Source organism: Mustela putorius, unplaced genomic scaffold (assembly GCF_011764305.1).
Source record: "Mustela putorius furo isolate JIRA1106 unplaced genomic scaffold, ASM1176430v1.1 tig00000407_pilon_pilon_pilon, whole genome shotgun sequence".
In the NCBI taxonomy this organism is placed as follows: Eukaryota; Metazoa; Chordata; class Mammalia; order Carnivora; family Mustelidae; genus Mustela; species Mustela putorius.
The window spans coordinates 25,972,019-25,997,804 of record NW_025421373.1 but is presented as its reverse complement, the minus strand read 5'-3'; the positions used below and the strand labels follow the sequence as shown (position 1 = coordinate 25,997,804).

Genomic DNA, 25,786 nt, shown 5'->3' with positions numbered 1-25,786 from the left:
GATATTAGATTTAAACTCAAGCCTTCCTGCCAAGAACCACCCCTCTCAGTCCCCCAAACCCTCACTCCTTCCTCCACTTCCCCACACTCAGCGGTCACAAGGCACATCCTAGGCATGAGGCCTTTGGAGTCCCATGGTCCTAGAGGGGAAGCCCAGCTCCGTCACTCTATCAACGTGGCAACTTTGGAAAATTCACTAATCTTTTTGAACCTGTTTCTTCATCTGAAAAGTGGGGATAATATTATCAAGGGCTGTGGTAGGGTTTAATAGATAGGCATTTAAGTATTTTAAGTATTCCTGGAATGTAGCAATGATTAAGTGAATTGTAGTTGTTACTGCCATTGTAATTATTGACACGTTATCCATGAGGGCTTTAAGGAATTCTTGGTCAGTGGCTCCCAGAGGTTTGGCATCAGGTTAGGCTGATAGCCCTATTTTTATGCCCACACTACTAGGTTTTTGTCAGATTCCTGAAAGCCCAACTATATTGACGAGGTGCTTGCCTTCCTCCTCTGCAGCTCAGATTATCGCTCTGAGCCTTGGTTCCCACATCTGTAAAATGGGGGTGATGAATTCTACCTTGCTGACTTCACTGGAGTATTGTGATTCTCAAAAGCCAGTGCTGTGATTCTTGAGAAAATGCACATAAACTATAACAGTTGTGAAAATGGGAGATTGCTGTTACTTTTACTGTTATTAATCCCCAAGGAGGTACCAAATGGTCCATACTGAAAAAGAATCAACACCTTCAGTGTTTCTCAAACTGGGGTCTGCTGGACCCTTTGTAAGTTCTCAGAGGTCTGCTAATTCTCTACAAGCATTTTAAAATGTGCTTTTTTGTTTCAGTAAAACTCTAATCATCAGTATTAATAATCTGGTCATTTGTTTCGGGATGTGATTACTCATTTTTATAATTCCAGTGACATGATTAGCTCAATGTTTCCCAAACTGACTGCAGATGCATTGTCCGGGGGTGGGGGGGAGACAATGTTTTGAGAAACATTTGTTTTGAGAAACACTCTGTTTTGAGAAACACTAGTTTGGTCTAAGATATGCTATTGATGTATCACAAAGATAAGAGCTATAATTCTGGAGGGCCCTGACTGGTAGATGTCTGCTTTGATCACAATGTCAGAGTCAGGAATGAACACGGATTTGGGGTTTGGAGGAGGATGGCTAGCTAGATTGGATAGCCTGGCCCTCTGGTGGGTTCCAGGGCCTAGGTGCTTCTTTAAGAAATAATGGTATTTGGGGGCGCCTGGCTGGCTCAGTGGGTTAAGCCTCTGCCTTCGGCTCAGGTCATGATCTCAGAGTCCTAGGATGGAGCCCTGCATGGGGCTCTCTGCTCGGCAGGGAGCCCGCTTCCCTCTCTCTCTGCCTGACTCTCTGCCTACTTGTGATGTCTCTCTCTCTCTCTCTCAAATAAATAAACAAAATCTTAAAAAAAAAAAAAAAGAAAGAAATAATGGTATGGGGTGCCTGGGTGGCTCAGTTAGTGGAGCATCCGGCTCTTGATTTTTGCTGGGGTCATGGTCTTGGGGTTGTGAGATCGAGCCCTGCACTGGGCTCTGTGCTGGGCATGGAACCCGCTTGGGATTCTCTCTCTCCTTCTGACTGTCTTCCCCCCATCTCCCACCACCACTCATGCTCTCTCTCTCTCTTTAAAAATAAAAAAAGAAAGAATGGTAGAGTTCTCCAATTTCTGCAAGGTTCAAGTACATTGTATGGACTTACCAGTACTCTAGAAATATAAATATACATCTATCCTATTGTATATAAGATAGGGATAAATGAACAAGCATATATATGTACGTGTGTGTGTATATACATGTACCCCCAGAATACGTGATGTACAGATGAGTAGATTCAGTCTATGTGGTAAGAATTCCCCCACCTATGCAGACCAGTGTTTAACCTTCAAAACAGGGTGACATCCAGCAACATCTTTGATTTTCCCCATGACAGTATAATCATGCAGATCACTGTCATTCCCAGTTGACAGATAAGGAAACTGAGGCCTGGGGAGTTGCCCAGGATCACAGAGCTAGCTAAGGTGGTGTCTGGACAAAAAGAGTGGGTGGGGGGCAGGGAAGGTTCATGGTTGTTTTTACTCCCTGTCCCTAAAGCTCTCCTCTCGGACCCACAGTCTCCTTCCCTCCTCTCTTTCAGCAGTCCCCCGAAGCTGGCTATCTGAATTCTCCAAAGTGAGCGTTTAGAAAAATGCTGTTGGCTACTTTGGAGCTCGTGCACTCCATTTCTCTTGTGCAGAGAGAACTGTGAAATAAAAGTGTAGCTCCCTCCTTTTGTTAAACCTTTCAAAAGCTTCCTTGGTTTCTAACTCTGTAATTATACCCTAATCACAAACACTCTGAAGGAGGGGGTCAGTTCCATGCAGCAGCAGGCTAATTATGTGGCAGAATTTCTAAAAATTATCATCTTATAAATTGCGTTATTTCTCTGAAGGGGGAAGAAAAACACACACCACATACTCGCCTATGTTTCGAACTGAATTAATTAGTAATTTGAAGCCTAATTATCAACTAATCTATTGGAACATGCAAGTCTTTTGTATTTGGATGGTATATGCAATTTGCATCCTATTAGCTGGCAGTTGTAAGGATTTGAGAGCTCATTAGGTCAGAAGAAGAAGAATGCAGATCAGAAGGATACAGAAGCCCAAGGGGCTGACTCGGTGATGCAGTGACCAAAGGGTCACTTGGCAACAGATGGAGGCTGGCAATTTAATTATCTGGGGTCTTTTGGTGGCTCCAAGGCCACTGATATATAATTTCTATCTTACCCTAGAGAGGTGATTATGCATGCCCTCACTGTTGTTCTGTGTATTCTCCAGCAGCAGGGTGCTCACACAGTCTGTACGGAGAGGCGTGCTGGAGCCCTGCATATGGCGTTGGATGCTGCCTGCTCACCTTGGTGCTAGGCCTAGCTCCATCCCTGACTTGCTGCATGCCCAGGCCACATCACCTTGCTGGTTTTATTTTTCTACAAGCAAAGGAGACTTAGATGATATTGATTTCTGAAGTCCCTTCCAGCACTAGGGAGCTGGGACTTGAGAGATGTTGAACCTGCTTTATTACAAAGTCAAAAATCTGTCTGTGCAAATTTTTTTTTTTTTTTTTTTAGGGTGAGGCTCTTTTTCCCTAAAAGTCTCTGGAGAGCTACCCACCATTTAAAAGGCAAATACCTTTGAGAAATGTAACAGATTTAGCTATTAACATCTGGGTCTAAATTAACCTATTTCAATGAGCCCTTCTCATTTCTGGTCCTGAGCCTGAAATATTGGGACAGTCAAGGCAATGAAGTTTTGAAGGAAAATGTTTAGGTAGGGACTTGTTTAAGAATGGAGATGGGGGGGGGGGCACCTGGGTGGCTCAGTGGGTTAAAGCCTCTGCCTTCGGCTCAGGTCATGATCCCAGGGTCCTGGGATCGAGCCCCGCGTCGGGCTCTCTGCTCGGCAGGGAGCCTGCTTCCTCCTCTCTCTCTCTCTGCCTGCCTCTCTGCCTACTTGTGATCTGTCTGTAAAATAAATAAATAAAATCTTTAAAAAAAAAAAAGAATGGAGATGGGGTCAGAAAGAGCAATAGGAATTAAGGATTAGACAGGATGTTTGGTCCCTTGTTTCGATCTTACATTTTGACCTTTACATACAGCCAGACCTAGTAGACTATTGTTTTACTAATGACCTTTGTTCCAAAAATAAGTAGAAAATAGCAATTTTTAATTCCATTAATTATTAATGTTACTCATAAAAATAATCAGCACCAAATAACATGCCTAAAACTAACATGATACACTTTGTTATAAATAAAAATTTAAAAATTACATTTTCCTGCAAACAAAATTATAAAGACAAGCCAGGATAACAAGCACACTTTGTAGAAAAAGCTACCAGATGGGGAAAACCGCTAACTGCCCAAACTGTCACACTGGCAGAATGTGTTATTGATTAAAATATTTTAATCAATATAAAAACTTACTGATTTGTTGGGAGATATAACCACTTTGGAAAGTAATTTTGCATTTCTTCAAGATGTTAAACACAGAGTGAGCCTATAACCCAGCAATTCCATTCCTAGGTTTGTACTCAAGAGAAAGGTATGTACCTAAATGTTCAGAGCAGCTTATTTATAATAGGTAAAAAGCGAAAAGCACCCAAATGTTCATCAACCAATGAATGGATAAACAAAATGCAGTATAGCCATAGAAGAGAATATTATTTGGCAATGAAAAAGGAGTAAAGTACCATGCATGCTACAGTATGGAGGAACTCTGAAAACATGATGCTAAGTGAAAGAAGCCAGTCACAAAGGCGTACAGATTGCATGATTCTGCCTACACGCAGTGTCCAGAATAGGCAAATACTCACAAAGTAGATCGCTAGTTGCCTAGGGCTGGGGACAGGAGTTTAGAGAGCAATGGGGAATGAGTGCTGCTGGGTATGGGGTTTCTTTTTTGGGATGACAAAAAAATTCTAAAGTTAGATTGTGGGGACGGTTTCATAATTCTGTGACTATATTAAAAAGCAATGGATTGGACACTTTATGTGGATGAACAGTATGGTATGTGAATTACATCACCATGAGGAACTTTAAAAAATGTAAACAGTGGGACTAACGGCAAGATAAAATTACATTTAGCTTTGGATAAAATTCTGGAAGAATCAAACTTCATGATAAAAAAGGTAGATGGTCAAAACATGACCCAGGAAAAATAGAATTGCCAGGAATTATGGCCACAAAAGAAGACTCCTAATGGCACATGTTATTAGGTGAAATTTAATATGAATAAAAATTATTTGATGACTCAAATCTTCACAACATTGAAAATGATTGTGTCCAATAAAAAGAGCTAGAATACATTAAAATGAAAACAAAATTTTTTAAGAAGATAGGGTTAATTTATACCACATAGAAAGTGAGTAAAAACTAAATCAACATAATATTGTTCATGTTGTATAATTGCTTTCTGGTTAAAGAGCTGTCAATACCAGTATCATTGTGATTCCAGTGTTTGTACTTAGAAACAGTAAAACAGCGACTGGTGTCAAAATAGAGGGGTGGAAACACCTTGTATCTCTTCAAAGATGGGCAGTTTTGTCCTTACTATCAAGGGGCAGAGCTGATTCAACCTACCCTTGTGATGACCCCCTCTTCTAAGGAAGATGAGAGGGTTACCACAGTTGCCATGGTCTGACAAATGGGGATGTGGAGGGGAGCAGGCAAGCTTAGTATTGCAGCTCTGAGTTGCCCCTCCCACCCAGGCAGTTCCCATTAGCTGGGGGCCGCAAAAGCAAGGTAGGGCCTGTATGTGCAGCGGTGCATAGGCTGAACAGCCATGCATGGTACTCACCAGATTTGCAAGGATGTAGTGGTAGCCGATGCCGTTCTTCTCCAGCTTTATGATCTACAAAACACAATGGGAAGGGATTCATCAATCAGATTTGCAATTAAAGCTACAATGGCAATGATAGTAGCAACCAACAGCGAGTGCTTACAGTGTATCCTGTTCTATCCTAAGTATTCCAAGTACAGTATTGGTGGCATTATGGATACCCTCATTTTATGATGATGAGGAGAGATTAAATGGCATGGAGAGATTAAATAAGCTCCCTAAGGTTACCCAGCTATTAAGTGGCAGATGCAGGATTTGAAATTAGTTTTGTCTGATACTACATGTAGAGGAGTGTTACCATAACCCCCTCTGCCCCCCGCCCAATTCAGATGAAATGCTTATTTCACTTCTTCATCCATAAAGCCTTTCCCAGGATGGAGATTCTTTCCTTGTGTGAATCTGAAGCTGTGTTGAATTCACTGCCACTGTCATGACATTACCTGCTGCTTGGATGGATGGATGGATGGATGGATGTGAGTAGATGGTCAGATGGGTAGGTTCTTGACCTTCAACTCCTTGAATAAACCATATTCAGATCCAGTTCCTTCTTTCCCTGAATATTGTGACCTCTTCCCTAAACTAGTTGGATACCCAGGAATTAACTGACCACTCAACCTGGAAGTTGGAAGGGCATGTCAGGATCAGATGGTCCAGTCTTCCACTGTACAGATGGGAAGTTAAGGCCTAGAGAGGGGAAATGATTTGCCCAGATCTTGCAGCAGTGCCAAGACAGGAACCTGACTGTTGTGAGTCTTTGTATGTAAGCCAATTATGATTAATCAGTAAGAGCCAGGGTCCCCCAAAACTACTCCATCCTCATTGTGCAGACTTTTGTAATCAATGTGGGCAGGAAAAATATTTGTGGGATGAATTATCCAGGGGTTTGCTCAGGCAGCCAGACACGCCACCCAAGGAACAGCTAAGAGCATAGCCCTATCTCAGCCTGCAAGTTAACTTGATCTATTTCTTCATTTTTTAATCATGAAATTGGGGTTAGTACATTCTGCTCACTGCCTCTCCTGCACTCTTACAAGAAGGCATAAAACATATGAGAAGCACTTGGGCTTCTTGTCTAACTGAATAAATTTTCAAGGTTATTAAAACCCACATTTAGACATCTACTTAATTGGATGTATGTGCATACAGCTCACATATTTTTTTAATGTAGGGAATAATTAAATGCAAGCACACACAATGCATGTTCTGAAGCAGTGGTTAGATTGTGAAATTCCAGGCCACGGAGCTCAAATACTATTGGGATGATAGTTTTATTAATAATTCTTCATTACTTTTCCATCTTCTTGTCAAATGGTTTGCTGCCCTTTCAATAATAAGACACCTTTACCAAAAACCTATCCAGCTTCTAATAAACACAAAATAGCAGCAAATAAGAGATCTTTCAAAACCTGCCACATTTAGGCAATGGATAAGAATAGTCTCTGCAAGATAAAATTACAGATTGAAACGTAAGAAACAGATGACGATTGGTGACTTTGGGTTGATAAAAATTAGCAGCTGCATATGGTTCAACATAATGCCAACCTTTCCACCCATTCTTTTCACCAACCCATGGCCCTCTCTTCCCTCCTTTCACAAACATCAATTAAGTGCTTATTCTGTACCAAGCACTAAGCTCCGGAGAGAGTGGGAACGGAGGCATAAATGGTCCTTGCCTCCCTGGGGTCCACTTTACTGCAGTGAGACCCACACTAGATGGAGAGGTGGCCCTGGGTTACAAACTGAAAGGGTGTTATAAAGGCACTGTACAAGTTCACCTGGAGCCCTGTAGCTTTGCTCACCCTATTACTTCAAAGCTCATTTCCACTGGACTGCCTTAATTCATAATCTTTGCGTCTGGAATGTCCTTTCCCATTCTCTCTGATTATTCATAACCTTTATGGCTGAGCTCAAATCCCAGCTACTCTGTAAAACCTTCTCTGATTCATTAATGCAGCCAGCAGATACTTACTGAACAAGGATGATATGCTGAGCACTGTGCTGTGTGCTGGGGACAGCCTGTGGCCCTGTGAGGCAGGGTCCTTGTGCCCTCCCTAAACTGAACTGATGTTTTAGTAGGGAGACAGATGGCAAATATATAAACAGATAAATGAGCCATATTTCAGCAAGTGGGAATCACTGTGAAGGCATTAAAGCAGGGTGATAGCCTAATCCTGGTCTCTCTCATCTCTAACTCATTCTGAACTTAATGACTGTACTATATAATTTTCTGTCTAATATATTGACAAAGCATTATATTCTAATAACCCTATTCCTTGCTCACAAACCTTTACTGACTCCACTGTCTATGGAATAAACCCCAAACTCTTTAGAGCAGTTTCCAAGAATAGCCTCAATCATGTGACTCACTGTCTCCCCATGGACACGTAGCATCTAACACCTGCCTTGCTAGGTCAGTCTATGAACCCCAGCCCTCACATGCCCTCTGGGCTGCCCTACATGCCCTTCTTTCCAGCTTAATGGCTCTTATCCATCCAATGACTACCTGTACATATTCAGACCTATCTCATATTTGGTATCTTTCCTAGAGCCTTCATTGATTCTCTATTCTTTCCAGGCACTCAGAAAATATTTATTGAAATATTTATTGAATACCTACAAGGTACCCAGCACTGTTCAACACACTGTGGATACCACAAAGAAGAACATAAACCAAAAATCCTTGTCCTCATAATGCCAGTGTTCTGACTGGGGGACTGGAGACAGAGATAGGCAATTCCATACCTGGAATTGAGAATCACTGTCTTCCTCCTTAGGTCAGGCAGGACGTTTGTATTAGACTGAAAAGATCCCAATTCAAGTGTTCAGTTGTTTAAAATGATGTCAAGATGTCAGACTCTAAACCACTAGATGTAAATTCGAGACCCATCACTGTTACCAACTAGTTGTCTGAATTGAAGGCAAATCAGCCAATGGGACCATCAGTTATCCCACCTGTAAATTGTGAATGCAGGTGGTAAATCAAGTGATCTGTAAGATCCATTCAGCTCTTTGGCCTTGCTTTTCAGAACAGAAGAATCCAGCAATTAAAAGAGTTAATACACTACCATCTAAAATGCCCATACAAACAAGTCACTTACTTACAAAACATAAGTTTGTCTTTTGGCAGAGAAGGTGGCTAGAGACAGGAGAGACTGAAAAGTTACATTTTGGGGAAGGTTGGGCTCCGCAGCCAGAGTAAGATGACTTTGACTTCCTGCTTTTCTTACATGCTAGCTGTGAATTCCCAGGCAAGTATAGTCCCTTAATTCTTCATTTATAAATTAGGGGAAGTGATAGAAGTGGTTTTTTAGAGTAGACGTGAAGATGAGGTAGCGTGATGCATGGGAAGGACTCGGCATGGTGTCTGGTACATGGCAGGTGCTCAGAAAATGGTAGCACTGGCCACCGTCTTTATTACAAAACAACAAATGACAAATCATCAGTCTGTTAAGAATATCTAATTATCATTCAGTACTTTTTCCAACTGCTATCTCATCCAGTCTTTTTCTCAGCTCGTAGAACAGGAGCCATCAGTTCTATTTTATAGATGAGGACACATGCCCAAAGAGGAAGTGACTCAAGAAGGTAGTACTAGGTGGTGCTAGAAAAAGCAGAACTGGGCAAAGTGTTGATCACTTTCCATGGGGCAGGTTCTGTTCAAAGTGCTTTACATGAATAGATTCTTCTAACTCTCATAGGAGCCCTCTGAAGAAAGCTGTATTATTACTATGGCCATTTCACAGATCAGGAATCTGAGACATAGAAAGATGAAAAACCTGGCCAAGGTTATGGAGGTAGTAAAGACTAGAGCTGGGGTTTAACTTGCAGCTACTCTGGCTGCAGGGTCTCTATGTTTAATCATTACCTGATACTGCCTTGTTTAACTTGCATTCAAATCCCTTGAGTCCAGCCCAGAGAATGCCCATCTCATGGAAACAATTTTTGCTGGTTTCTCACTCTTTCTTTTTTTTTAAGACTTTATTTATTTATTAGACACAGAGAGAGAGAGATCACAAGTAGGCAGAGAAGCAGGCAGAGAGAAAGGGGGAAGGAGGCTCCCTGCTGAGTGGAGAGCCCGATGCGGGGCTGGATCCCAGGACCCTGAGATCATGACCTGAGCCAAAGGCAGAGGCTTAACCCACTGAGCTACCCAGGCACCCCTGGATTCTCTTTCCAAGAGGGGAGACTAGATCCATACTTAGTGGAGTAGAAAACATACGTAATGCCTTAAACAATTCTCGATTTTCAGAATCTCCCCTGTTCTGTTGCTGGCGAGATTCTGTTAATGGCGAGATTCCTGATGGGGATCCCAGGGTCTTGAAAGGCCATCAACAAGCTTTGTCACGTTGTCAAGTACCTAAAACTACCATCTGTAATTATACAGCCCTGTTAGAGAATGATCGCCAAATCTACTTTCTTGCTAGTTCACCTGGATACACAAGTGTAAGCTTGTCAAAAAGACAAGAGATAAAGAAAGGCCTGCTGCTTGTGTAGTGGGTACATACTCTCATTCTGAGAACGGGAAGAACCATGGCTTAGAGTCCTGGCTAAAACTATTGGGGTCACAGTGCCCTTTCACAGAATGTACAATCGGTGGATTTCTCAGACACATGAGTGGTGCCTGCTGCATCCCTGCACTCAAACCAGGGCAGTGGGCCGGATGGATGAGATGGCGACTGCCAGACCATGAGTGACAGAACCCAGAGCTGAACCTAGGAATCTGACTCTAGCAGTCTGTGTTCCCCATGTGACAGTGCTTCACAGACTCTAAAATGCAGTGCAATCTGCTTTTTCACCATAGAGGGAAACCCTGGAGGTTAGTTTTTGGTCAGCTGATCTGAGAACCATGGGAAGCTCTAGGTCCAGTCTCCCATTGTTTGTGCTATTTTATAAAAATTCAGAACTAAAATGTATAAATTACAGAAGGTGGGGAAGAAGTCACCTTCCGATATCATCAAGTGCTCTCTGTGTGGGCAAAAGGTTGTCCAGCTTGCTCTTGAACCACTCCCCTCACCCAGTCTGAGCCTTTGCTGCACGCACTACCTGGCCCAAGATGGCGTTGAGGCGTTCTGATTCACAGTCCACCACCACAAGCCTCTCCTTTTTCTTTTCCAGGTCCTGAAAGAGCATCCGGTATCCCTCCTCTGTGGTGGTCAAAATGTTGACCGCTGTCACCTGCCAGTTCTTCTCGGCAGCTGTGTCCAGGACTTTCTGCAGGACGGACAGACCTGGAAATCGGTAAGTTGAAGAAGTGGCCGTCAGGATCCACAGGTACCACCCGCCTCCACTCGGCACCCACTTCCCTGATCACACCACACTGGCTCCTCCACCAACCTCAGCTCAGCTTTTTCCCACCGTGTAAGTCAGAGCTCACTCACTGAAGGCAGGCAGTGAGTCTCTTCTGTCCTTCTGTTTCTAGAACTTTGCAGACAGTAGTGTTAGTGATTAAAAATATAATCAAAGGCTCAAATCCTGATGCTACAATATATTGGTTAAATGACCTTGTACAGACTACTTAACTTCTTCAAACTTCAGTTTCTTTAATGGTAAAATGGTGGTGTTATTAATGCCTACGTTGTCGTGTCGTGAGGATTAAATAAGAATGTCTGATACATGGCAAGGGTTTTATAAATATTATGGGGCATTTGGTAGCTACTTATTAAATGTGCCAAACTGACACCTAAGTAGACACCTAGTAACTGTCAAATTCATGAATGTTCAGGACCGGATACTTTGCCTTGTACATAGGAGGTATTCAATCACTGTGGATTGAATTAAATGATTCTCTTCTGATTCATAGTTAAATGATAGAGGACCCCATTACTCAATGCAGCTTTGTTTCATCTTTGAGACATAAATGGTGTCTCGGTTTCCTTCCTCCTGCTGCAGTAACAAATCACCGCAAACTCACTGGTCTAAAACAACACATGTATCATCTTATACTGCCACAGGTCAGTTCGAAATGAATCTCCTTGAACTAAAATCAGTGTGTCGGTGGGGCTGTGTTGCTCCCGGGAGGTTCTAGGGGAGATTTTCTTGCCTTTTTACCTTCTAGAGACTGCTCGCATTTCTTGGTTTATGGCCCCTTCCGCCTTCAAAACCAGCAGTAACCGGTTAAGTCTTTCACATATCTCCTTCTGACACTGACTCTTCTGCCTCCACCTTCCACATTTAAGAATGCTTGTGATTACATTAGGTCCAAATAAGTAATCCAAGTTAATCTCTCCAAGGTCAGTGGATTAGCAATGTATATTCTATCTGTAACTTTAATCCCTCTTGCCATGGAATATAACACATTTACAGGTCCCCAAATTCTCAGAGCAGAGACATCTGTGGGGGGAAGATGGAGGTCATTTTTCTGCCTACTTCAGGTGGTGGCTTCACTCGTGCATTATTAATCAGTCTTTTGTACATATATCATTTGTCTCCTTGTAACCCTGCTCATCCCTCCCACAATGAACAGTATGATGCCTGTCCTCAAGAATCTCCTCTAGATGGATGCTGTTATGCCTTTTTTTTCTTTTTTAAAAAATTATTTAGATTCAGTTAGACAATATATAGTACATCATTAGTTTTTGATGTGTGTAATGATTAATTAGTCAGGCATAACACCACTTCTCATCACATCACATACCATCCTTAATGCCAATCACCTGTTTACACCACCCCCTTACCCACCTCCTTTTCTGCAACCCGCAGTCTATTTCCTGGAGTCAAGAGTCTCTCATAGTTTGTCTCCCACTCTGATTTCTTCCCCTTCAGTTTTCCCTCCCTTCCCCTAAGATCCTCTGTGCTATTACTTTTATTCCACATATGAGTGAAACCGTATGATAATTGCTTTTCTCTGACTGACTTATTTCACTTAGTATAATACCCTCCAGTTCCATCTATGTTGATGTTAATGGTAGGTATTCATCCTTTCTGATGGCCGAGTCATATTCTGTTGTATATGTGGAACCCCATCTTCTTTATCCATCATTCCTCTGTTGAAGGGCATCTTGGCTCCTTCCACAGTTTGGCTGTTCTGGACACTGCTGCTATGAACATTGGGGTGCAGGTAAAGACCCAGTAGTGCAATTGTTGGGTTGTAGGATAGTTCTATTAGTTCTATTTTTAATTCCTTAAGGAACCTTCATACTGTTTTCCAGAGTGGCTGTACCAGCTTACATTCCCACGAACAGTGTAAGAGGGTTCCCCTTTCTCCACTTCTTTACCAACACTTGCTGTTCCCTGTCTTGTTAATTTTAGCCATTCTGACTGGTGTGAGGTGGTATTTCATTGTGGTATTGATTTGTATTTCCCTGATGCCAAGTAATGTGGAGCATTTTTATCATGTGTCTGTTGGCCATTACGTGTCTTCTTTGAAGAAGTGTGCCTTCTTACCTTTGTTTCTTTGCCAGTGCAAGCTATTTGGTGTGGCGTACGCCTCACATTGACTCAAAGTTTACTATGTGTCTGGCACTATTCCACTAGCTTTCTTGTTTTCAATTTACTTAATGCTATGAAGTACATAACATTATTATCCCCACTGCACCACAGATACGAAAATTGAGGCTCTGAGAGATTTAGTCATTGGCCCAAGGTCACGTAGCTAGCAAACGGCAGAGCTCTGAGCTCAGATTTCTGAGACAGAGTCCTTTAAGAGCATGGGTGTTTCTGCCAACCCCAGAGGTGATTCTCCATAATCAAAGTTACATTTTTTTTTTTCTGGATTCTGGGAAGTAGGTTTGACACTTCCAGGCCACAAGCTTTAGCATGCTGTAAAGCTGTCCTGAAAAAGCCCTTCTATGGGTATAATCCTCACAGTGCCTGCTGTTTGAGAGGGAGATCCTCAAAGTAAGGAGGGGGATTGAAGAAAGCAGAGGGTTTCTGGTCTCTCCTGCTGGTTCCTCCTCATTGAGTAATGGCATTTCACACTGCGCCCAAAAATTGATCTCACAAGCTTCCTACTCGAAAGTCTTCTAGGCCTTCCTGCAAGTGAAACCTTCCTTTCATTCAGAGCAAAACCCTTCTGCCTCAGTTTCCAGACTTTGCATAATCCATTTATTTATTTATACTAATAATGACTAAGTTCTGATGACTATTTAGTATTCAAGGGAAAGGTAGGAGCATACAGTACAACCACCACAGGCATTGGAAAAAAGAGTATAGTTGCCATTTCAGGATTAGGGGGTTGAAAAAGCAGTGTTTGAGCAGGATGCAAAAGAAAGGAAGGATTCACATATATAGATTTGGGAAAGCAAGTGCATTCCGGAAAAGAGAAACAGCATGAGGAAAGATGCAGAGAAGAAAAAAAATCAAAGGAAACATTAGGAAAATGTGATGTAAAATTCGAAATGTAAGTGGAAGCACAATTAGAAGGGCCTGGGAGAGGTGATGGTGATGGTGATGATGATAGCTAACATACGTGAGCACTTAATGTACCATGCACTGACAGGAACTTTCTAGTCACCTCGTTTAATCCTCACAGAAACCTCAGGAGGCAGAAATTAGGTTTATGTTATTACAGAGATGAGGTAATGAAGGCATAGAAAATCTTAGCCTCAACATAAATGGTCAGACTGAGGCAGAAAGAACTTGCCCTAAGACAAACAGCTGGAGAGGAGAAGACATAGAATTTAGATCCAGGTGCATCTGACTCTAGAGTCTGTGCTCCTGACAACTACACCGTGAGCCATGAGCCATTCAAAGGAGGCCTTTGGGCTTTGAGTCTGGACTCGGGAGCCATGGAAGCTTGGTGAACTGCAGAGTGACATGGTGTGTTAAGAGGATTACTCTCTCAAAGGATGTGCTTCCACACTGTGAGTTGGAGATTAGCCACTGAGAAATCAGACCATAGAAACAGAGTATTTCTGGATCACTCCCCCCATGCTTTTCAATGAAGCAGGGAGGCATCGTTCTCCTTCCTGCTGGCAATTTTCTCTCCATCTCTCAACAGTCTCCCTCCCCTAACCCTTGGCTTACCCCGGTCGGCATCATAAATGTAGACAAATTTCTGCCACTTGTAATGGTCGATGATGCTGATAAGAGCATCCTGCAGCTCAGGGCGCAGCTGAAGGACAAACTGATTGGAGGTGTCAACGGGAAAGCTTGGTGTAATGAAGCAGACATGGAGGGCCCCACAGAAGGAGGTCAGCATGTTGACAGTTCTCCGTTCATAAAACCCAAAGATGGCGTAGACTCCTTTGGAGAACTGGGAACAGACTAGAGGAGGAGAAGAGAAGGATTAATAGAAGATGCTGCAAGGAAACTGGCAGATGGCTCCAAAACGAACCCATCCACTAGTTCATCCACCCCTACTCATCGTCCTTCCATCCATCCATCATCTGGCCATCTGCCCATCCAACCACCATAGCCATCCATCCTTCCAGCTTAGCAGTCTAATCCAGCTGTCCATCCATTTCACCTATCTGTGCATCCCACTCACCCATCCATCTGTCTGATCTAATGTTTAGGGGGTGCCAATTCCATGCCAGATGTTATCAAGCTTACCAATTATAAAAATACGCAAACCATTTTTATATGTTCTCTTACTTTATCTGTGCACGACCTTCTTTTTTTTTTTAATAGTTTTTTTAAAGATTTTATTTATTTATTTGACAGACAGAGATCACAAGTAGGCAAAGAGGCAGGCAGAGATGCCAGGACCCCAGGATCATGTCCCAAGCCGAAGGCAGAGGCTCTAACCCACTGACCCACCCAGGCGCCCTCCATGCACGATCTTCTTAATGTAGAAGAGTGATGAGTGAGTCTTTTTTTTTTTTTAAATAAAGATTTTATTTATTTACCTGACAGAGAGATCACAAGTACGAAGAGAGAGGGGGGAAAGCAGGCTCCCCGCTGAGCAGAGAGCCCGATGCGGGGCTCAATCCCAGGACCCTGAGATCATGACCTGAGCCAGAGGCAGAGGCTTAACCCACTGAGCCACCCAGGTGCCCTGAGTGAGTCATTTTTTAAAGGGAGAAACTAAGGCTCAGGAAATTAATGACCATGTCTATGATGGCACAGCTAAGGCATATCTGAATGGGTAGACATCTGAACCCCAATCCAGTCATCTTTCCATGACACTGCCCATCAATTTAAAGTGAAGCATTAAAAGTTGTTACAGGAAGAAGGAGGTCTGCCAGCTTGCTGCTGATAAATGATTAGAAAATAAGTGTTGATATTCTCAGTCTACCCTTAGCTTTCAGTGTACATTTCTCTGCCGATGTTCACCTAGTGTTTATACATCCCACAAGCTGATCGTTCAGGCCCCCCAGGGTATCAGACATAATAATAGTTCAGCTGTGTAAATATCCCCAAGGGAGCTATTTTGTAAGATCCCAGTGTAGTTACCAATCCTGGGTTATGGTTTATTACATGCTGGTTAGAATATAATATTAAAAAACCAAAGTCATAGGGCCAAACCCCAGGTCAGTTAGCTACTAAATTAATCTTTTATATGTGATACAGGATGAGGGTTCATTGTCATTGCCCCAGTGAAGTAGGTGACCAACCCTACAGCCATATCCAAAGCCTGAAATTACCCTGCTCATAAGGATGGTGAGATGAGTCTTTTTCATCACAGTAACAGTATTTTCAGGTGCTTTTCAGTCCTTTCACATATATTAGAATATTCAGTTCTCATCACAGCCCTGTGACTTTGGTATTACCGTTTTTTTGTTGTTGTTGTTGTCGTTGTTTTTTGTTTTTTATTTTTTTGAGTTGAAGAAAGCTAGTACTCTTAGATCCTCTGTTCTGTTAGGCACATCACCTGCTTCCATGACCCTGTGTTACCGTGTATAGGGGGGGGTGTCTCAAATTACCCTGTATAAGCATCACCCAAATGTGTCACATGAAACATTAGTCCCGCAAAATGCTCCTTAAAAAAGAAAAGACCTCTTTGGCCAAGCAGATCTGGGAAATGGTGTATTCCTCGTCGCATCTTGGAGTTTCATACTACACACTGGTTACATAAAAGGTTGTGAGGAATCCCGTTCAACTTTAACCCAGATTTTGTCAAGTCTGTACATCCCCAGGATCCTTTGTTGGTGAATACTTTTAACATGTTATTGAAGATTCTCTGGGCCATGCTGCACTAAAGAATGCAACTAAGTGCCAGTACCCAGTTGTCTGTTGTGAGTCTCAGTTCCCATTCAGTCCCTAGAGCTAATGGGCTTAAAAATCCATCTCTTAAAGACTGCAGCTGAACTGTACAAGTCATCTGCTTGATTCCCACTGAAACCAGCAAACTGTCTACAGGAAACTGGGCTGGTTCATGAACACATATTTGCATACCTGCATGACCTCTCTAGATCCCCAGTCCATTGACTGATGACTTTTTGAGACCAGAACCTCGTGAAATGACTGCTCTTAATCCACTCCATACCCCCCTCCTGGTACCGGAAGGTGGTTCTCACAGACTCTCGGCTTATGGCATATGGTTTTCAGCTGTGGAATCCCTTCTCCACCCTGAAGCAAGAGGGATCTTTTTAATTAACAAAAGCAAAACCAAAATAAGACAAACAAAACACGATCTCCCTTCCTTGTGCAAAAGCTCTGCAAAGTTTTGAGATTTCTCACAGCACGTAGGAAGCATCTGACCATAATTCAGAGCCCAAATACCCAGCCCCTTGGACCCATCCCACCTCACACCCCTCTCCTTGCTCCCTGCTCTGGCCACACAGGCTTTGGTAGCTAGCTGTTCTCCAGGGCTCTGAGCTCTTGGTAGCTAGCTGTTCTCCGGGGCTCTGAGCTCTTGGTAACTAGCTGTTCTCCAGGGCTCTGAGCTCTCGGTAGCTAGCTGTTCTCTGGGGCTCTGAGCTCGCTCTGCCCTGAGACTCCGTGACAGCTGCTCCCTTCCTCCGCCTGCAGGCTCTTCCCTTACCTGTCTGCAAAGATCACTCCTTTTTTCTTTTCTTTTTTCCTTTTTTAAAATTTGAATTCTATTAGCCAACACATAGGACATCATTACTTTCAGATGCAGAGTTCAATAATTCATCGGTTGCGTATAATACCTAGTGTTCATTGCATCACTCCTTTTCTGCTGTTGTATCTCAGCTCAAATTTTATTCCCTTGAAGGGCCTTCCTTCATCACCCCTTCTCATGAGTGACTCCAGCCTCCCCATACCTGCCTCTCTGTCACAGCACCCTATCTTATTTCTCAGACTTTCTTATTATCTGAAATCATTTCCTCTTGTCGCTTATTTATTTCTGTGGCTGCCTGGGTCAGTGTTAATCCCTGAACACAGGGGTCTCACTTGTGCCCCAAAGCCAGCATAGAGCCTGGGACGTGGAAGGGCTTTGTGAGTTATTTGTTGAGTGAATGGATGATAAATGCTTGATTAAGACAGTCCCTGTGACTTAGGGTATGAGAGGGAGCTGGACTCAAACAGAGATGACTACTGGGTCAACCTGGACCTCCTGCTCCTCTAAAGTAGCTCTTTATCCTTTCGCACTCAGACTATTTTCTCTTTCACCCTAATGAGGATGGTCTATCTGTTCATAGCAGACAATAGGCCCTGTCTTTAAATATCTATTTTAATTGCCAGAATCAAAATTTCCATAAATATGGATTTCTCCACCAGGAAACATACATTGTATATTATTCTCCCTATGTTAAATATAGATTTGTCAAAAAGCACAATCCATCTTAGTGAGTGAAGTATGTAGAGGGGGCACATAAACCCGTTAAAATATTATAATATGCTCTCTACGGTATTTTTAGGATTTCTTCTCCCTCTGCTGCAGTGAAATATTATCCTGTGGGATATGAATCTTATATCTAGATCTATTCCCTCACGTCATCCACTTGGTTTCACACCTTTAGCTGGGCCTCTGGGGCCCTCATGGCTGGTGTTTCTTGTTAGAATTTAGAAGCAAAGGAGGAAAGGGGGAGATAGAGGTGTTAGAAATATGAGTTGGTGCACATGATCAAATCCGTAGACACGTGAGAGGCCGGGAAGTTTTCCCTCTCAAATAATCTCCCTATTTTCCCTTCTCAAATTAACCTTCCCTGAACCAAGTGCTTTATCCTCCAAGGCTTGAAGGGTACATTATCCACTGCTCCCTAAAAGAGCATGGCTTAGAGGTATTTTGGCCTGGATTTACTTGAGTGGATCCTGACCCTCAGGATTGCTTGGCATCAGACCTTCAAGCTACCTTCTCATTTTGACCAAGTAGGAGCAACCACAGAGAGAGGGAGAGAGAGAAAGAGGGAGAGATGGAGAGAGATGGAGACAGAGAGATATGTAGAGGGACATGCAGAGACAGAGAGAGAAAGAGAGATAGAGACACAGACAGGTAGAGAGACATGTAGAGACAGACAGAGAGAGACAGAGACAGAGACAGACAGGTAGATAGACAGGTAGAGAGACATATAGAGACAGACAGAGAGAGAGAGAGATTGAGAGAGAGAGACAGACAGGCACTCTGTAGCCAAAGTCCTGTGGAGAATGCAGTCATTGATTAAATACTGAGAAATACATTTAGTAGTTACAGGGCATTTCTTTGAATCTGTCATAGTAAATATTCAATCAGAATAGATAAGGTGGTCTTGTAAGAAAAAAAAAAGTACTAAACGCCAGAAGACCCAGAGGATTCTTTTTGGTTTTATCATAACGCAGCAGTTATGTGACCTTGAGCAAATCCACGGTTTCCCTGGGCTTCAGTTTTCCCATCTGTAATATGAGGGTTTGAACTCTGTAATATGTAACATCCCTTCAGGCTCCGACATCTTGGATTCTATTCTGATTCACTCAAACATGTTTACCGATGGACAATACTATAGTCATTTGCTGGTCAAACTTTTGGCAACCCTCAGGCGCAGGTATAGGCTTTCAGTTCTTGGATTTGATTATAGCAGACTCCTAGCACTAAATCTAGATGCATCCGTGGTACTGAGTTTTCTGTAAAATGCACTTTTAACGTGCTGTATAGGTTGTTTACGTGGCAGAGAGTAGATGAGAGAGGCAGATCGGAAAGGCGGCTGGAGATGGGGACTGCACGGTCACATTCAGCAAGCGCGAGGAAGAAGTGTCACCTTCAGAGGCAGCATCAGACCTCTGCGGGGCACTGCTGTCTCTCAGACTCACTCTGTTCTTGAATCAGAGTAGGCTAGATGGTGTGCAGTGCCCTCTGCTCAAGACAGCAATAGTGTGTAAAATGCCTCTGACAGTAATAACGAGGAGCTGACATTTGAGCACTTATGAGGACATTCCCTTGCGTTGACTTCCTTCCTCCTAGGAGGTAGGTTACAACAGGGAAAGCAAGGCCCAGGACCGGTACAAGGCCCAGCTGAGATCTGAGCTCTGCTGGTCTGATCACAGGCCTTGAGCTCTTCACCTCTGTGATGTATTGCCCCTTCCTCCCCAGAAAGTTTGGTAAAAAAAACCTCATGGTACCTGGGTCAGCTTCAGTTTCTAGAAAATCCCTTTCATATCACACTGCCTTCCTCTGACATAGATAAAGATGCATGACTGTACTAGGGTCTATGGATATTAAAATGAAACAGAATTGGGTGATGTGTTCAATGCATCCTCTGTCAAGTCTGGGAATCAGGAAAAGCATATATACCTATCTCTGCTCTCTGTCCATCCTTCTATCCATCTAACACAGGACGTCTAACATCCCTGTTCTCTAGGCAGTGGAGAGGCACTGGTGTACAGGATAAGTCCTGACCTCGAGGACTGTGACCTTGACCGCGGGAGAGCCGGACAACTCAGTAGGCAGTAACACTTCAGTATTAGAGCTGTGACAGGGATGAGTTCAAGCCTCAGGCAGGAACACCTAACTCTGGCCTGTGGGGACCTCAAAGAAGGCTCCCAAGAGGACGTGCCAGTGTGGACACTGACAGATAAGTGAGATGTGGCCAGGAGAGGGGGCATGGTGCCACTGCACACGCATGAAGGGCGTTTGGGGAGGGAAGGCACAGCATAGGGACTAGTCACTGGCGTTGTAGCAGCGTTGTAGGGTAACAGATGGCAGCTACACTTGTGGTGAGATAGCAGAACGTACAGGGAAGTTGAATCACTGTGTTGCACACCTAAAAATAATGTAACAGTGTGTGTCAACTATATCCAAATTAAAAAAATATATATGTATTTATATATATGTATTCATATATATATTCATATATATATATATAATTTCAGGTAAAAAGAACGGCCATCGCAAAAACCTGGCAAAGAGAGAAGACACAGTGTATTCAGGGAACCCGGCCAGAGTGTCAGATTCCAAGGTCTCTGCCTCCAGGAGATTCAGTAGCAGAGTGTGTCCAACAGTCAGAGCGAGTTAAAAACGAGGCCAGGAGTTCCCTCCTGGGCAGGTAGGAGGGCAGGACAGGCAAGGGCAGGGAAACCCATGCGCAGCGCAGGTCCATTCTTGGTTCACTCAAACCTCTGATAATGAGTCCTGCTTATGGCACCGTCCACTTAGTATCAATAAATCCCCCAGCCCTGGCCATCACCCTGACAGCTCTCTCCCAGGGAGGGAACTCCTGTATCAGCAACTCCTTTTCATTGTCACTTCATGTAAGGCTTCTCATACCGACATTTCTCCTCGGCTCCTGGCTTCTGTCCCTGGAAATGTGGCAGTCTCCTTGTAAATAGTGGGTAATGAGAGGATAGGACAGTTTCCTTTGTGGGGAGGGAGATAGAAAGTATGTGTAGCGGCGTGGGGGATCTTTAGATATTCATCCTCCTCCCTGAATAATTCTATCTTTATTGCTGGGAGTGGTATTCCTGATTGGACTCTTACCTCGTGATGTCAAATGTGTTCTATTTCTGTCACTCAGAGGACAGTAAGAATGCCCCTCCATCCCCTTACGCCGTCTTACACCCAAGATCTAATACTGATGTGCTGTGAATTACCATAATAGATCTAAATTGTCCCCATCCCCTCTAAACAACATCACAGTTCTTTAGACTTTACTAGATAAAAGTTATCATTCATTTGCCAAATTCAACAAATATTTATTGAGCACCAGAAACTAATATTCTCAGAAAATTGGGATACAGTGATGATACGAGACACGCATGCTTTCTGCCTTCATGGACCGTGCACAGGAATTCACAAAGTTTTACATAAAGGGGAGATAAGGCTATTTTGAAAGAGTAGTAATGGGCTCAACCATAGAAAAAATGGTCATAACAATTATTATAGCCAGTGCTTCCTGAGCACTTACGACCGGCGAGGTATGGTACTCAGCACCTTGTGTCAGTATCCAGGGTGAGGAACTAGTTTATCCAAAGAGGTGAGATAGAGGAGGGGACCTTCGAGAAACCCCAGAAAAGCCAGTATGACTAGGATAAGGATGTGGCGCAAAGTTGGAGGGTGGTAGAGACCGCATTGTCAAGGGCCTTGCCAGGCCTGGAGAAGTTGAGTCTCACGTCAATGTTGCATTTTACTTTGGCTTTGGATTCATTTCAGCTTCCTGGAGCCTGTCTTCATGCTGGCCCTGGAGCCCAGTTGGGACATGGCAGCAACGGGAGATGCAGAAGAGCAGCCATCCTCCCCTGGTCAGATGGGTATATTCATTAGGAAACCCGAGTGTTAATTACCAGGCACTGACAGCCAAAGAGATGTGTCACTGTATATGAGGATAAGAATTAGGTAAAGACTGGGCCCCCTGGTCCTAGAATTAGACCCATCTTGTGGCTGACACATGAAACTGGGACAGGGGACAGGACAAACAGACTGACTCTTCAGGTGTCTGATACGGTTTTGGAAAAGTTACCTGTGGAAAAAGCAAATCGGGGACCAGGAATAAGCCCCTTTCCCTGCCTGGGTGCAGTTTCCCCGTGTGAGCCATGAAGTTCACACTAAATCAGTGTTCCTCAAACCTTGGTTTGTTTGTTTCCTTTGTTCGTTTGGTAAAAGACTTCTAATAAAACTTTAATACTCATTGGAGATGTGTAGTTCTACAGATGGGAATATGCTCTTCTTTCTCCCCATCTTTCTTTTATTTTTCCACCATCCATCCACCCAATAAATGTTTACTGAGCATGTTGTACATGGTAGGCAGCAAGATGGTACCTGGGGGATATAACACTCGATAAGAAGACAAGGCCCGGCTATCATGAAGCTACATATGTATGAAAAGAAGGGGCACACGCACCCCAGTGTTCATACCAGCAATGTCCCCAACAGCCAAACTGTGGACGGAGCCGAGATGACCTTCAGCAGATGAATGGATAAAGAAGATGTGAACCATATATTACTCAGCCATCAGAAAGGATGAACGCCCACTATTTGCATCAACATGGATAGAACTGGAGGGGATTATGCTAAGTGAAATAAGTCAAGCAGGGAAAGATAATTATCATATGGTGTCACTCACATGTGGAACATAAGCAATAGCACAGAGGACCACAGGAGAAGGAAGGGAGAACTGAAGGGGGAGAAATCAGAGAGGGAAATGAACCATGAGAGACTATGGACTCTGGGAAACAAACTGAGGGTTACAGAAGGGGGTGGGGAGGGGGTAGCCAGGTGATGAGTATTCAGGAGAGAATGTGTTGTGATGAGCACTGGGTGTTATATTCAACTAATGAATCATTGAACACTATATCAAAAACTAATGATGTACTATACAGTGGCTAACTGAACATAATGAAAAAATGAAGCTTCACTTCTACAGAATGGGAGAAACGATATAAATGAGTTAAGATCACTTTCGACACAATAAATATTATGAAGAAAATGGCATGAAATGTTAGAGCCACTGGCAGGGCAACTTTAAGATGGTCAGGGAGACCCTCTCTCTGAGAAATGGACCAGAAGAAGGAGCTGGACAGACAAAGGGCCAGGGAAACGGTTTCAGAAGGAAAAATGGACCCAAAATACAAAGGCTCTTATCAAGGCTCAGGAAGAGATTGGTGAGCTTTAGAAACAGAAAGAAGGCCAGTGTGGATGTGGCACAGAAGAAAGGAGGAAAGCAGTAGAGACGAGTGTGAAGAGAAACATCCTGCGGGGCACCTGGGTGACTCAGTTGGTTAAGCGACTGCTTTCGGCTTGGGTCATGATCCTGGAGTCCCAGATCAAGTCCAACATCAGTCTCCCTGTTCAGTGGGGAGTCTGCTTCTCTCTCTGACCCTCCCCCTTCTTGTGCTTTCTCTCTCTCTCAAATAAATAAAATTAAAAAAAAAAATGAAACATCCTACAACTCTCTGAGTAAACTTAATGCTCCTCCAAGGATTATGGTACCTCGTGTGTGACTTGGGTACCTGCAGAGCTCTAGAGCATCACCTTGGTCTGAGAAGGTCAGTACTATCTGATCTTACGAGACCTTTCGGTTCTAACATCTTGAAGCTCAACTCAGTGGAGGAGAGACAGAGGGAAGGCTAAGGTGGTTCTGACTCAATGGAAAATGGGAAAGGGAACAGCTTCTGACTTAGGTGTGATGGGACCTCAGTGGATAACCACTGAGTTCACTGGGCTCTCGTATAGGTACTGCTGTTCTCAGATGTTTCTAGGCTGACTTTAGGTTCTGGGCCATTCATCCATGCTCTTGCTCTACCCCGAAAAGCCTTCCTGCCTCTTGCCTTTTTCCTCTCTAAACCTTTTCCCTTCTTTAAAGATTTAGCTCAAATGCTACCTCCTCCATGTAACTCTTATGCTTCCCCATTCCTAGCTATCATCTAAAGGTCTCTATCCTTCTTTTAAATGCTGATAAAAATTTGTGCCTTTTATCAATTTTTTATCTATCTCTCATGCTTTATTACTTTAAGTTCTTTGATTGCAAGAACAGAAGTCAACACAGGCTAATGTAAGATAAAAAGAAGTTTGCTGTGAGGATGTGATGGACCCACAGCTAAAACCAAAAAGGAAAAACAAAAAGCAAAAGAAACAACAACAACAACAAAAAAAGGGAAATGAAGGTGTTGTGAACAGAGAGGAGATGGATGGTGGGCATATGAGACCAACAGATGTCTATTAAATTTCTACTTAGTGGTATTTTATAAGTCAAAGTCTAAGACTATGTTAGGAGCTCCATAAATGTCATATACATCTAAACATCAAGGTTAACTGAGGAGCTATATAAAATTCAATCACTGTTACCTGTTTTCTAAATAGAGTGGTGGATAAGACAGATGATACTTCTGCACTCTTAAAGCTCCTGTTATTCTTCACAATCCCTAGGTGGTCACACAATGACTACACAATATTTTTGGTACATAAGTAAATGAAATGTATAAATGTCAGTCATTTACCTATATTAATCAATTGATACTATTCTTGACCATTGATGTCATCTTGCTTCCAAGTCTTTTCTTGCATTGGTTAAGACTCACTGTTTTTCTTTCATATTATCAACTGACTGTATGTTTTCACCCACAATTGAATTATAAATTCTCTTGAAGGTAGAGGCCCTCCTTCATTGATAGGTACAATTAGCAGTACCCTAAAGAGTGTTGGGTCTATGGCATTCAAATAAATGCTTGGTGATGTTACTTGTCTCACAGTCTTCTAAATTAGGCTGACCATCTAGCAACCTTGAGCTCGTAGGATATATAATACCCCCTTCCCACTGCCATGCTTCAGCCCACCAAACTTTGTCACTTTCTGTTATCTTAGGCCAACAGAGCAGCATGAGCTGTGCTTAGGCGGGCATCTGGAACCAAGCCAATCTTTATGTATCCCACTCACAACACCCAGTCTCTTTAGTCAATGCTCCCTAGGCAAAAAGGTTTATATCCCATTACATAACTCAACCCTTAGGATAGCAAATGAATTCAAAATGAGGGCATTTTCACCCTGCATACCAAACTGCTTAGCATTACCGTGTAGCCATGCAGTATTACGGGAAGAGGCTCTTTCAGAGATATTCCCCATAATGACACACATACATATGTGTGCTCTCCTCCTTGACCCATCACTTAGTCCAAGAACAGTTATAGGGTCATAGATTATTAGTACTAAAAAGGTGCTTGGTGTTGAGGGCCTTTGGGCAGAGAGAAGCCTCCAAATAGATAGCTGTGTGACCAACTCCCATCTTAATCTCTTAATTTACATGTGCTTCAAATGTGCAAAACCTGATGTTAAGGGTATCACCAGTCACCCTCTACCTTTAGATCACTATCTACCAGGTAGAGCCTCCTACCGTCAGCATCCCAGAAACTTCCCACCACCTATCCATTCTGGGTGGCTGGCACGACTTGGGAAAAATACTATTTTTCTTCTTATTGTTATAGTTATGCCACCTGCTGACTGTTTACTCCATGTTCAATTCTGTTCTAAGCATTCACCTGCATTTTATCATTCATTCCTCGCAGCATCCTAGTAATTTTTCCCTCTGTTTCATGCATGAGGACGCTGAAGTTCAGGGAGATTAATTAATCTTCTACAAATCACTCATGCAGTAAGTGAAAGAGCTGGGATATGAACCCAGGTCTGTTG

The 25,786-nt window shown here is 43.1% G+C and overlaps 1 protein-coding gene across 2 annotated transcripts in view; it reads right to left on the bottom strand.

Annotated features, from left to right (window-relative positions):
* Positions 1-25,786, bottom strand: part of GRIA1 (glutamate ionotropic receptor AMPA type subunit 1) — a 306,263-nt gene that overhangs the window by 138,957 nt on the left and 141,520 nt on the right. For both annotated transcript variants that reach the window (XM_004737770.3, XM_004737769.3), the window contains exons 3-5: positions 14,374-14,613; positions 10,453-10,637; positions 5,368-5,421 (exon numbers count right to left, since the gene is read on the bottom strand). In XM_004737770.3, the coding sequence (XP_004737827.1) occupies positions 5,368-5,421; positions 10,453-10,637; positions 14,374-14,613 (479 nt within the window). The remainder of the gene's footprint in view (positions 1-5,367; positions 5,422-10,452; positions 10,638-14,373; positions 14,614-25,786) is intronic.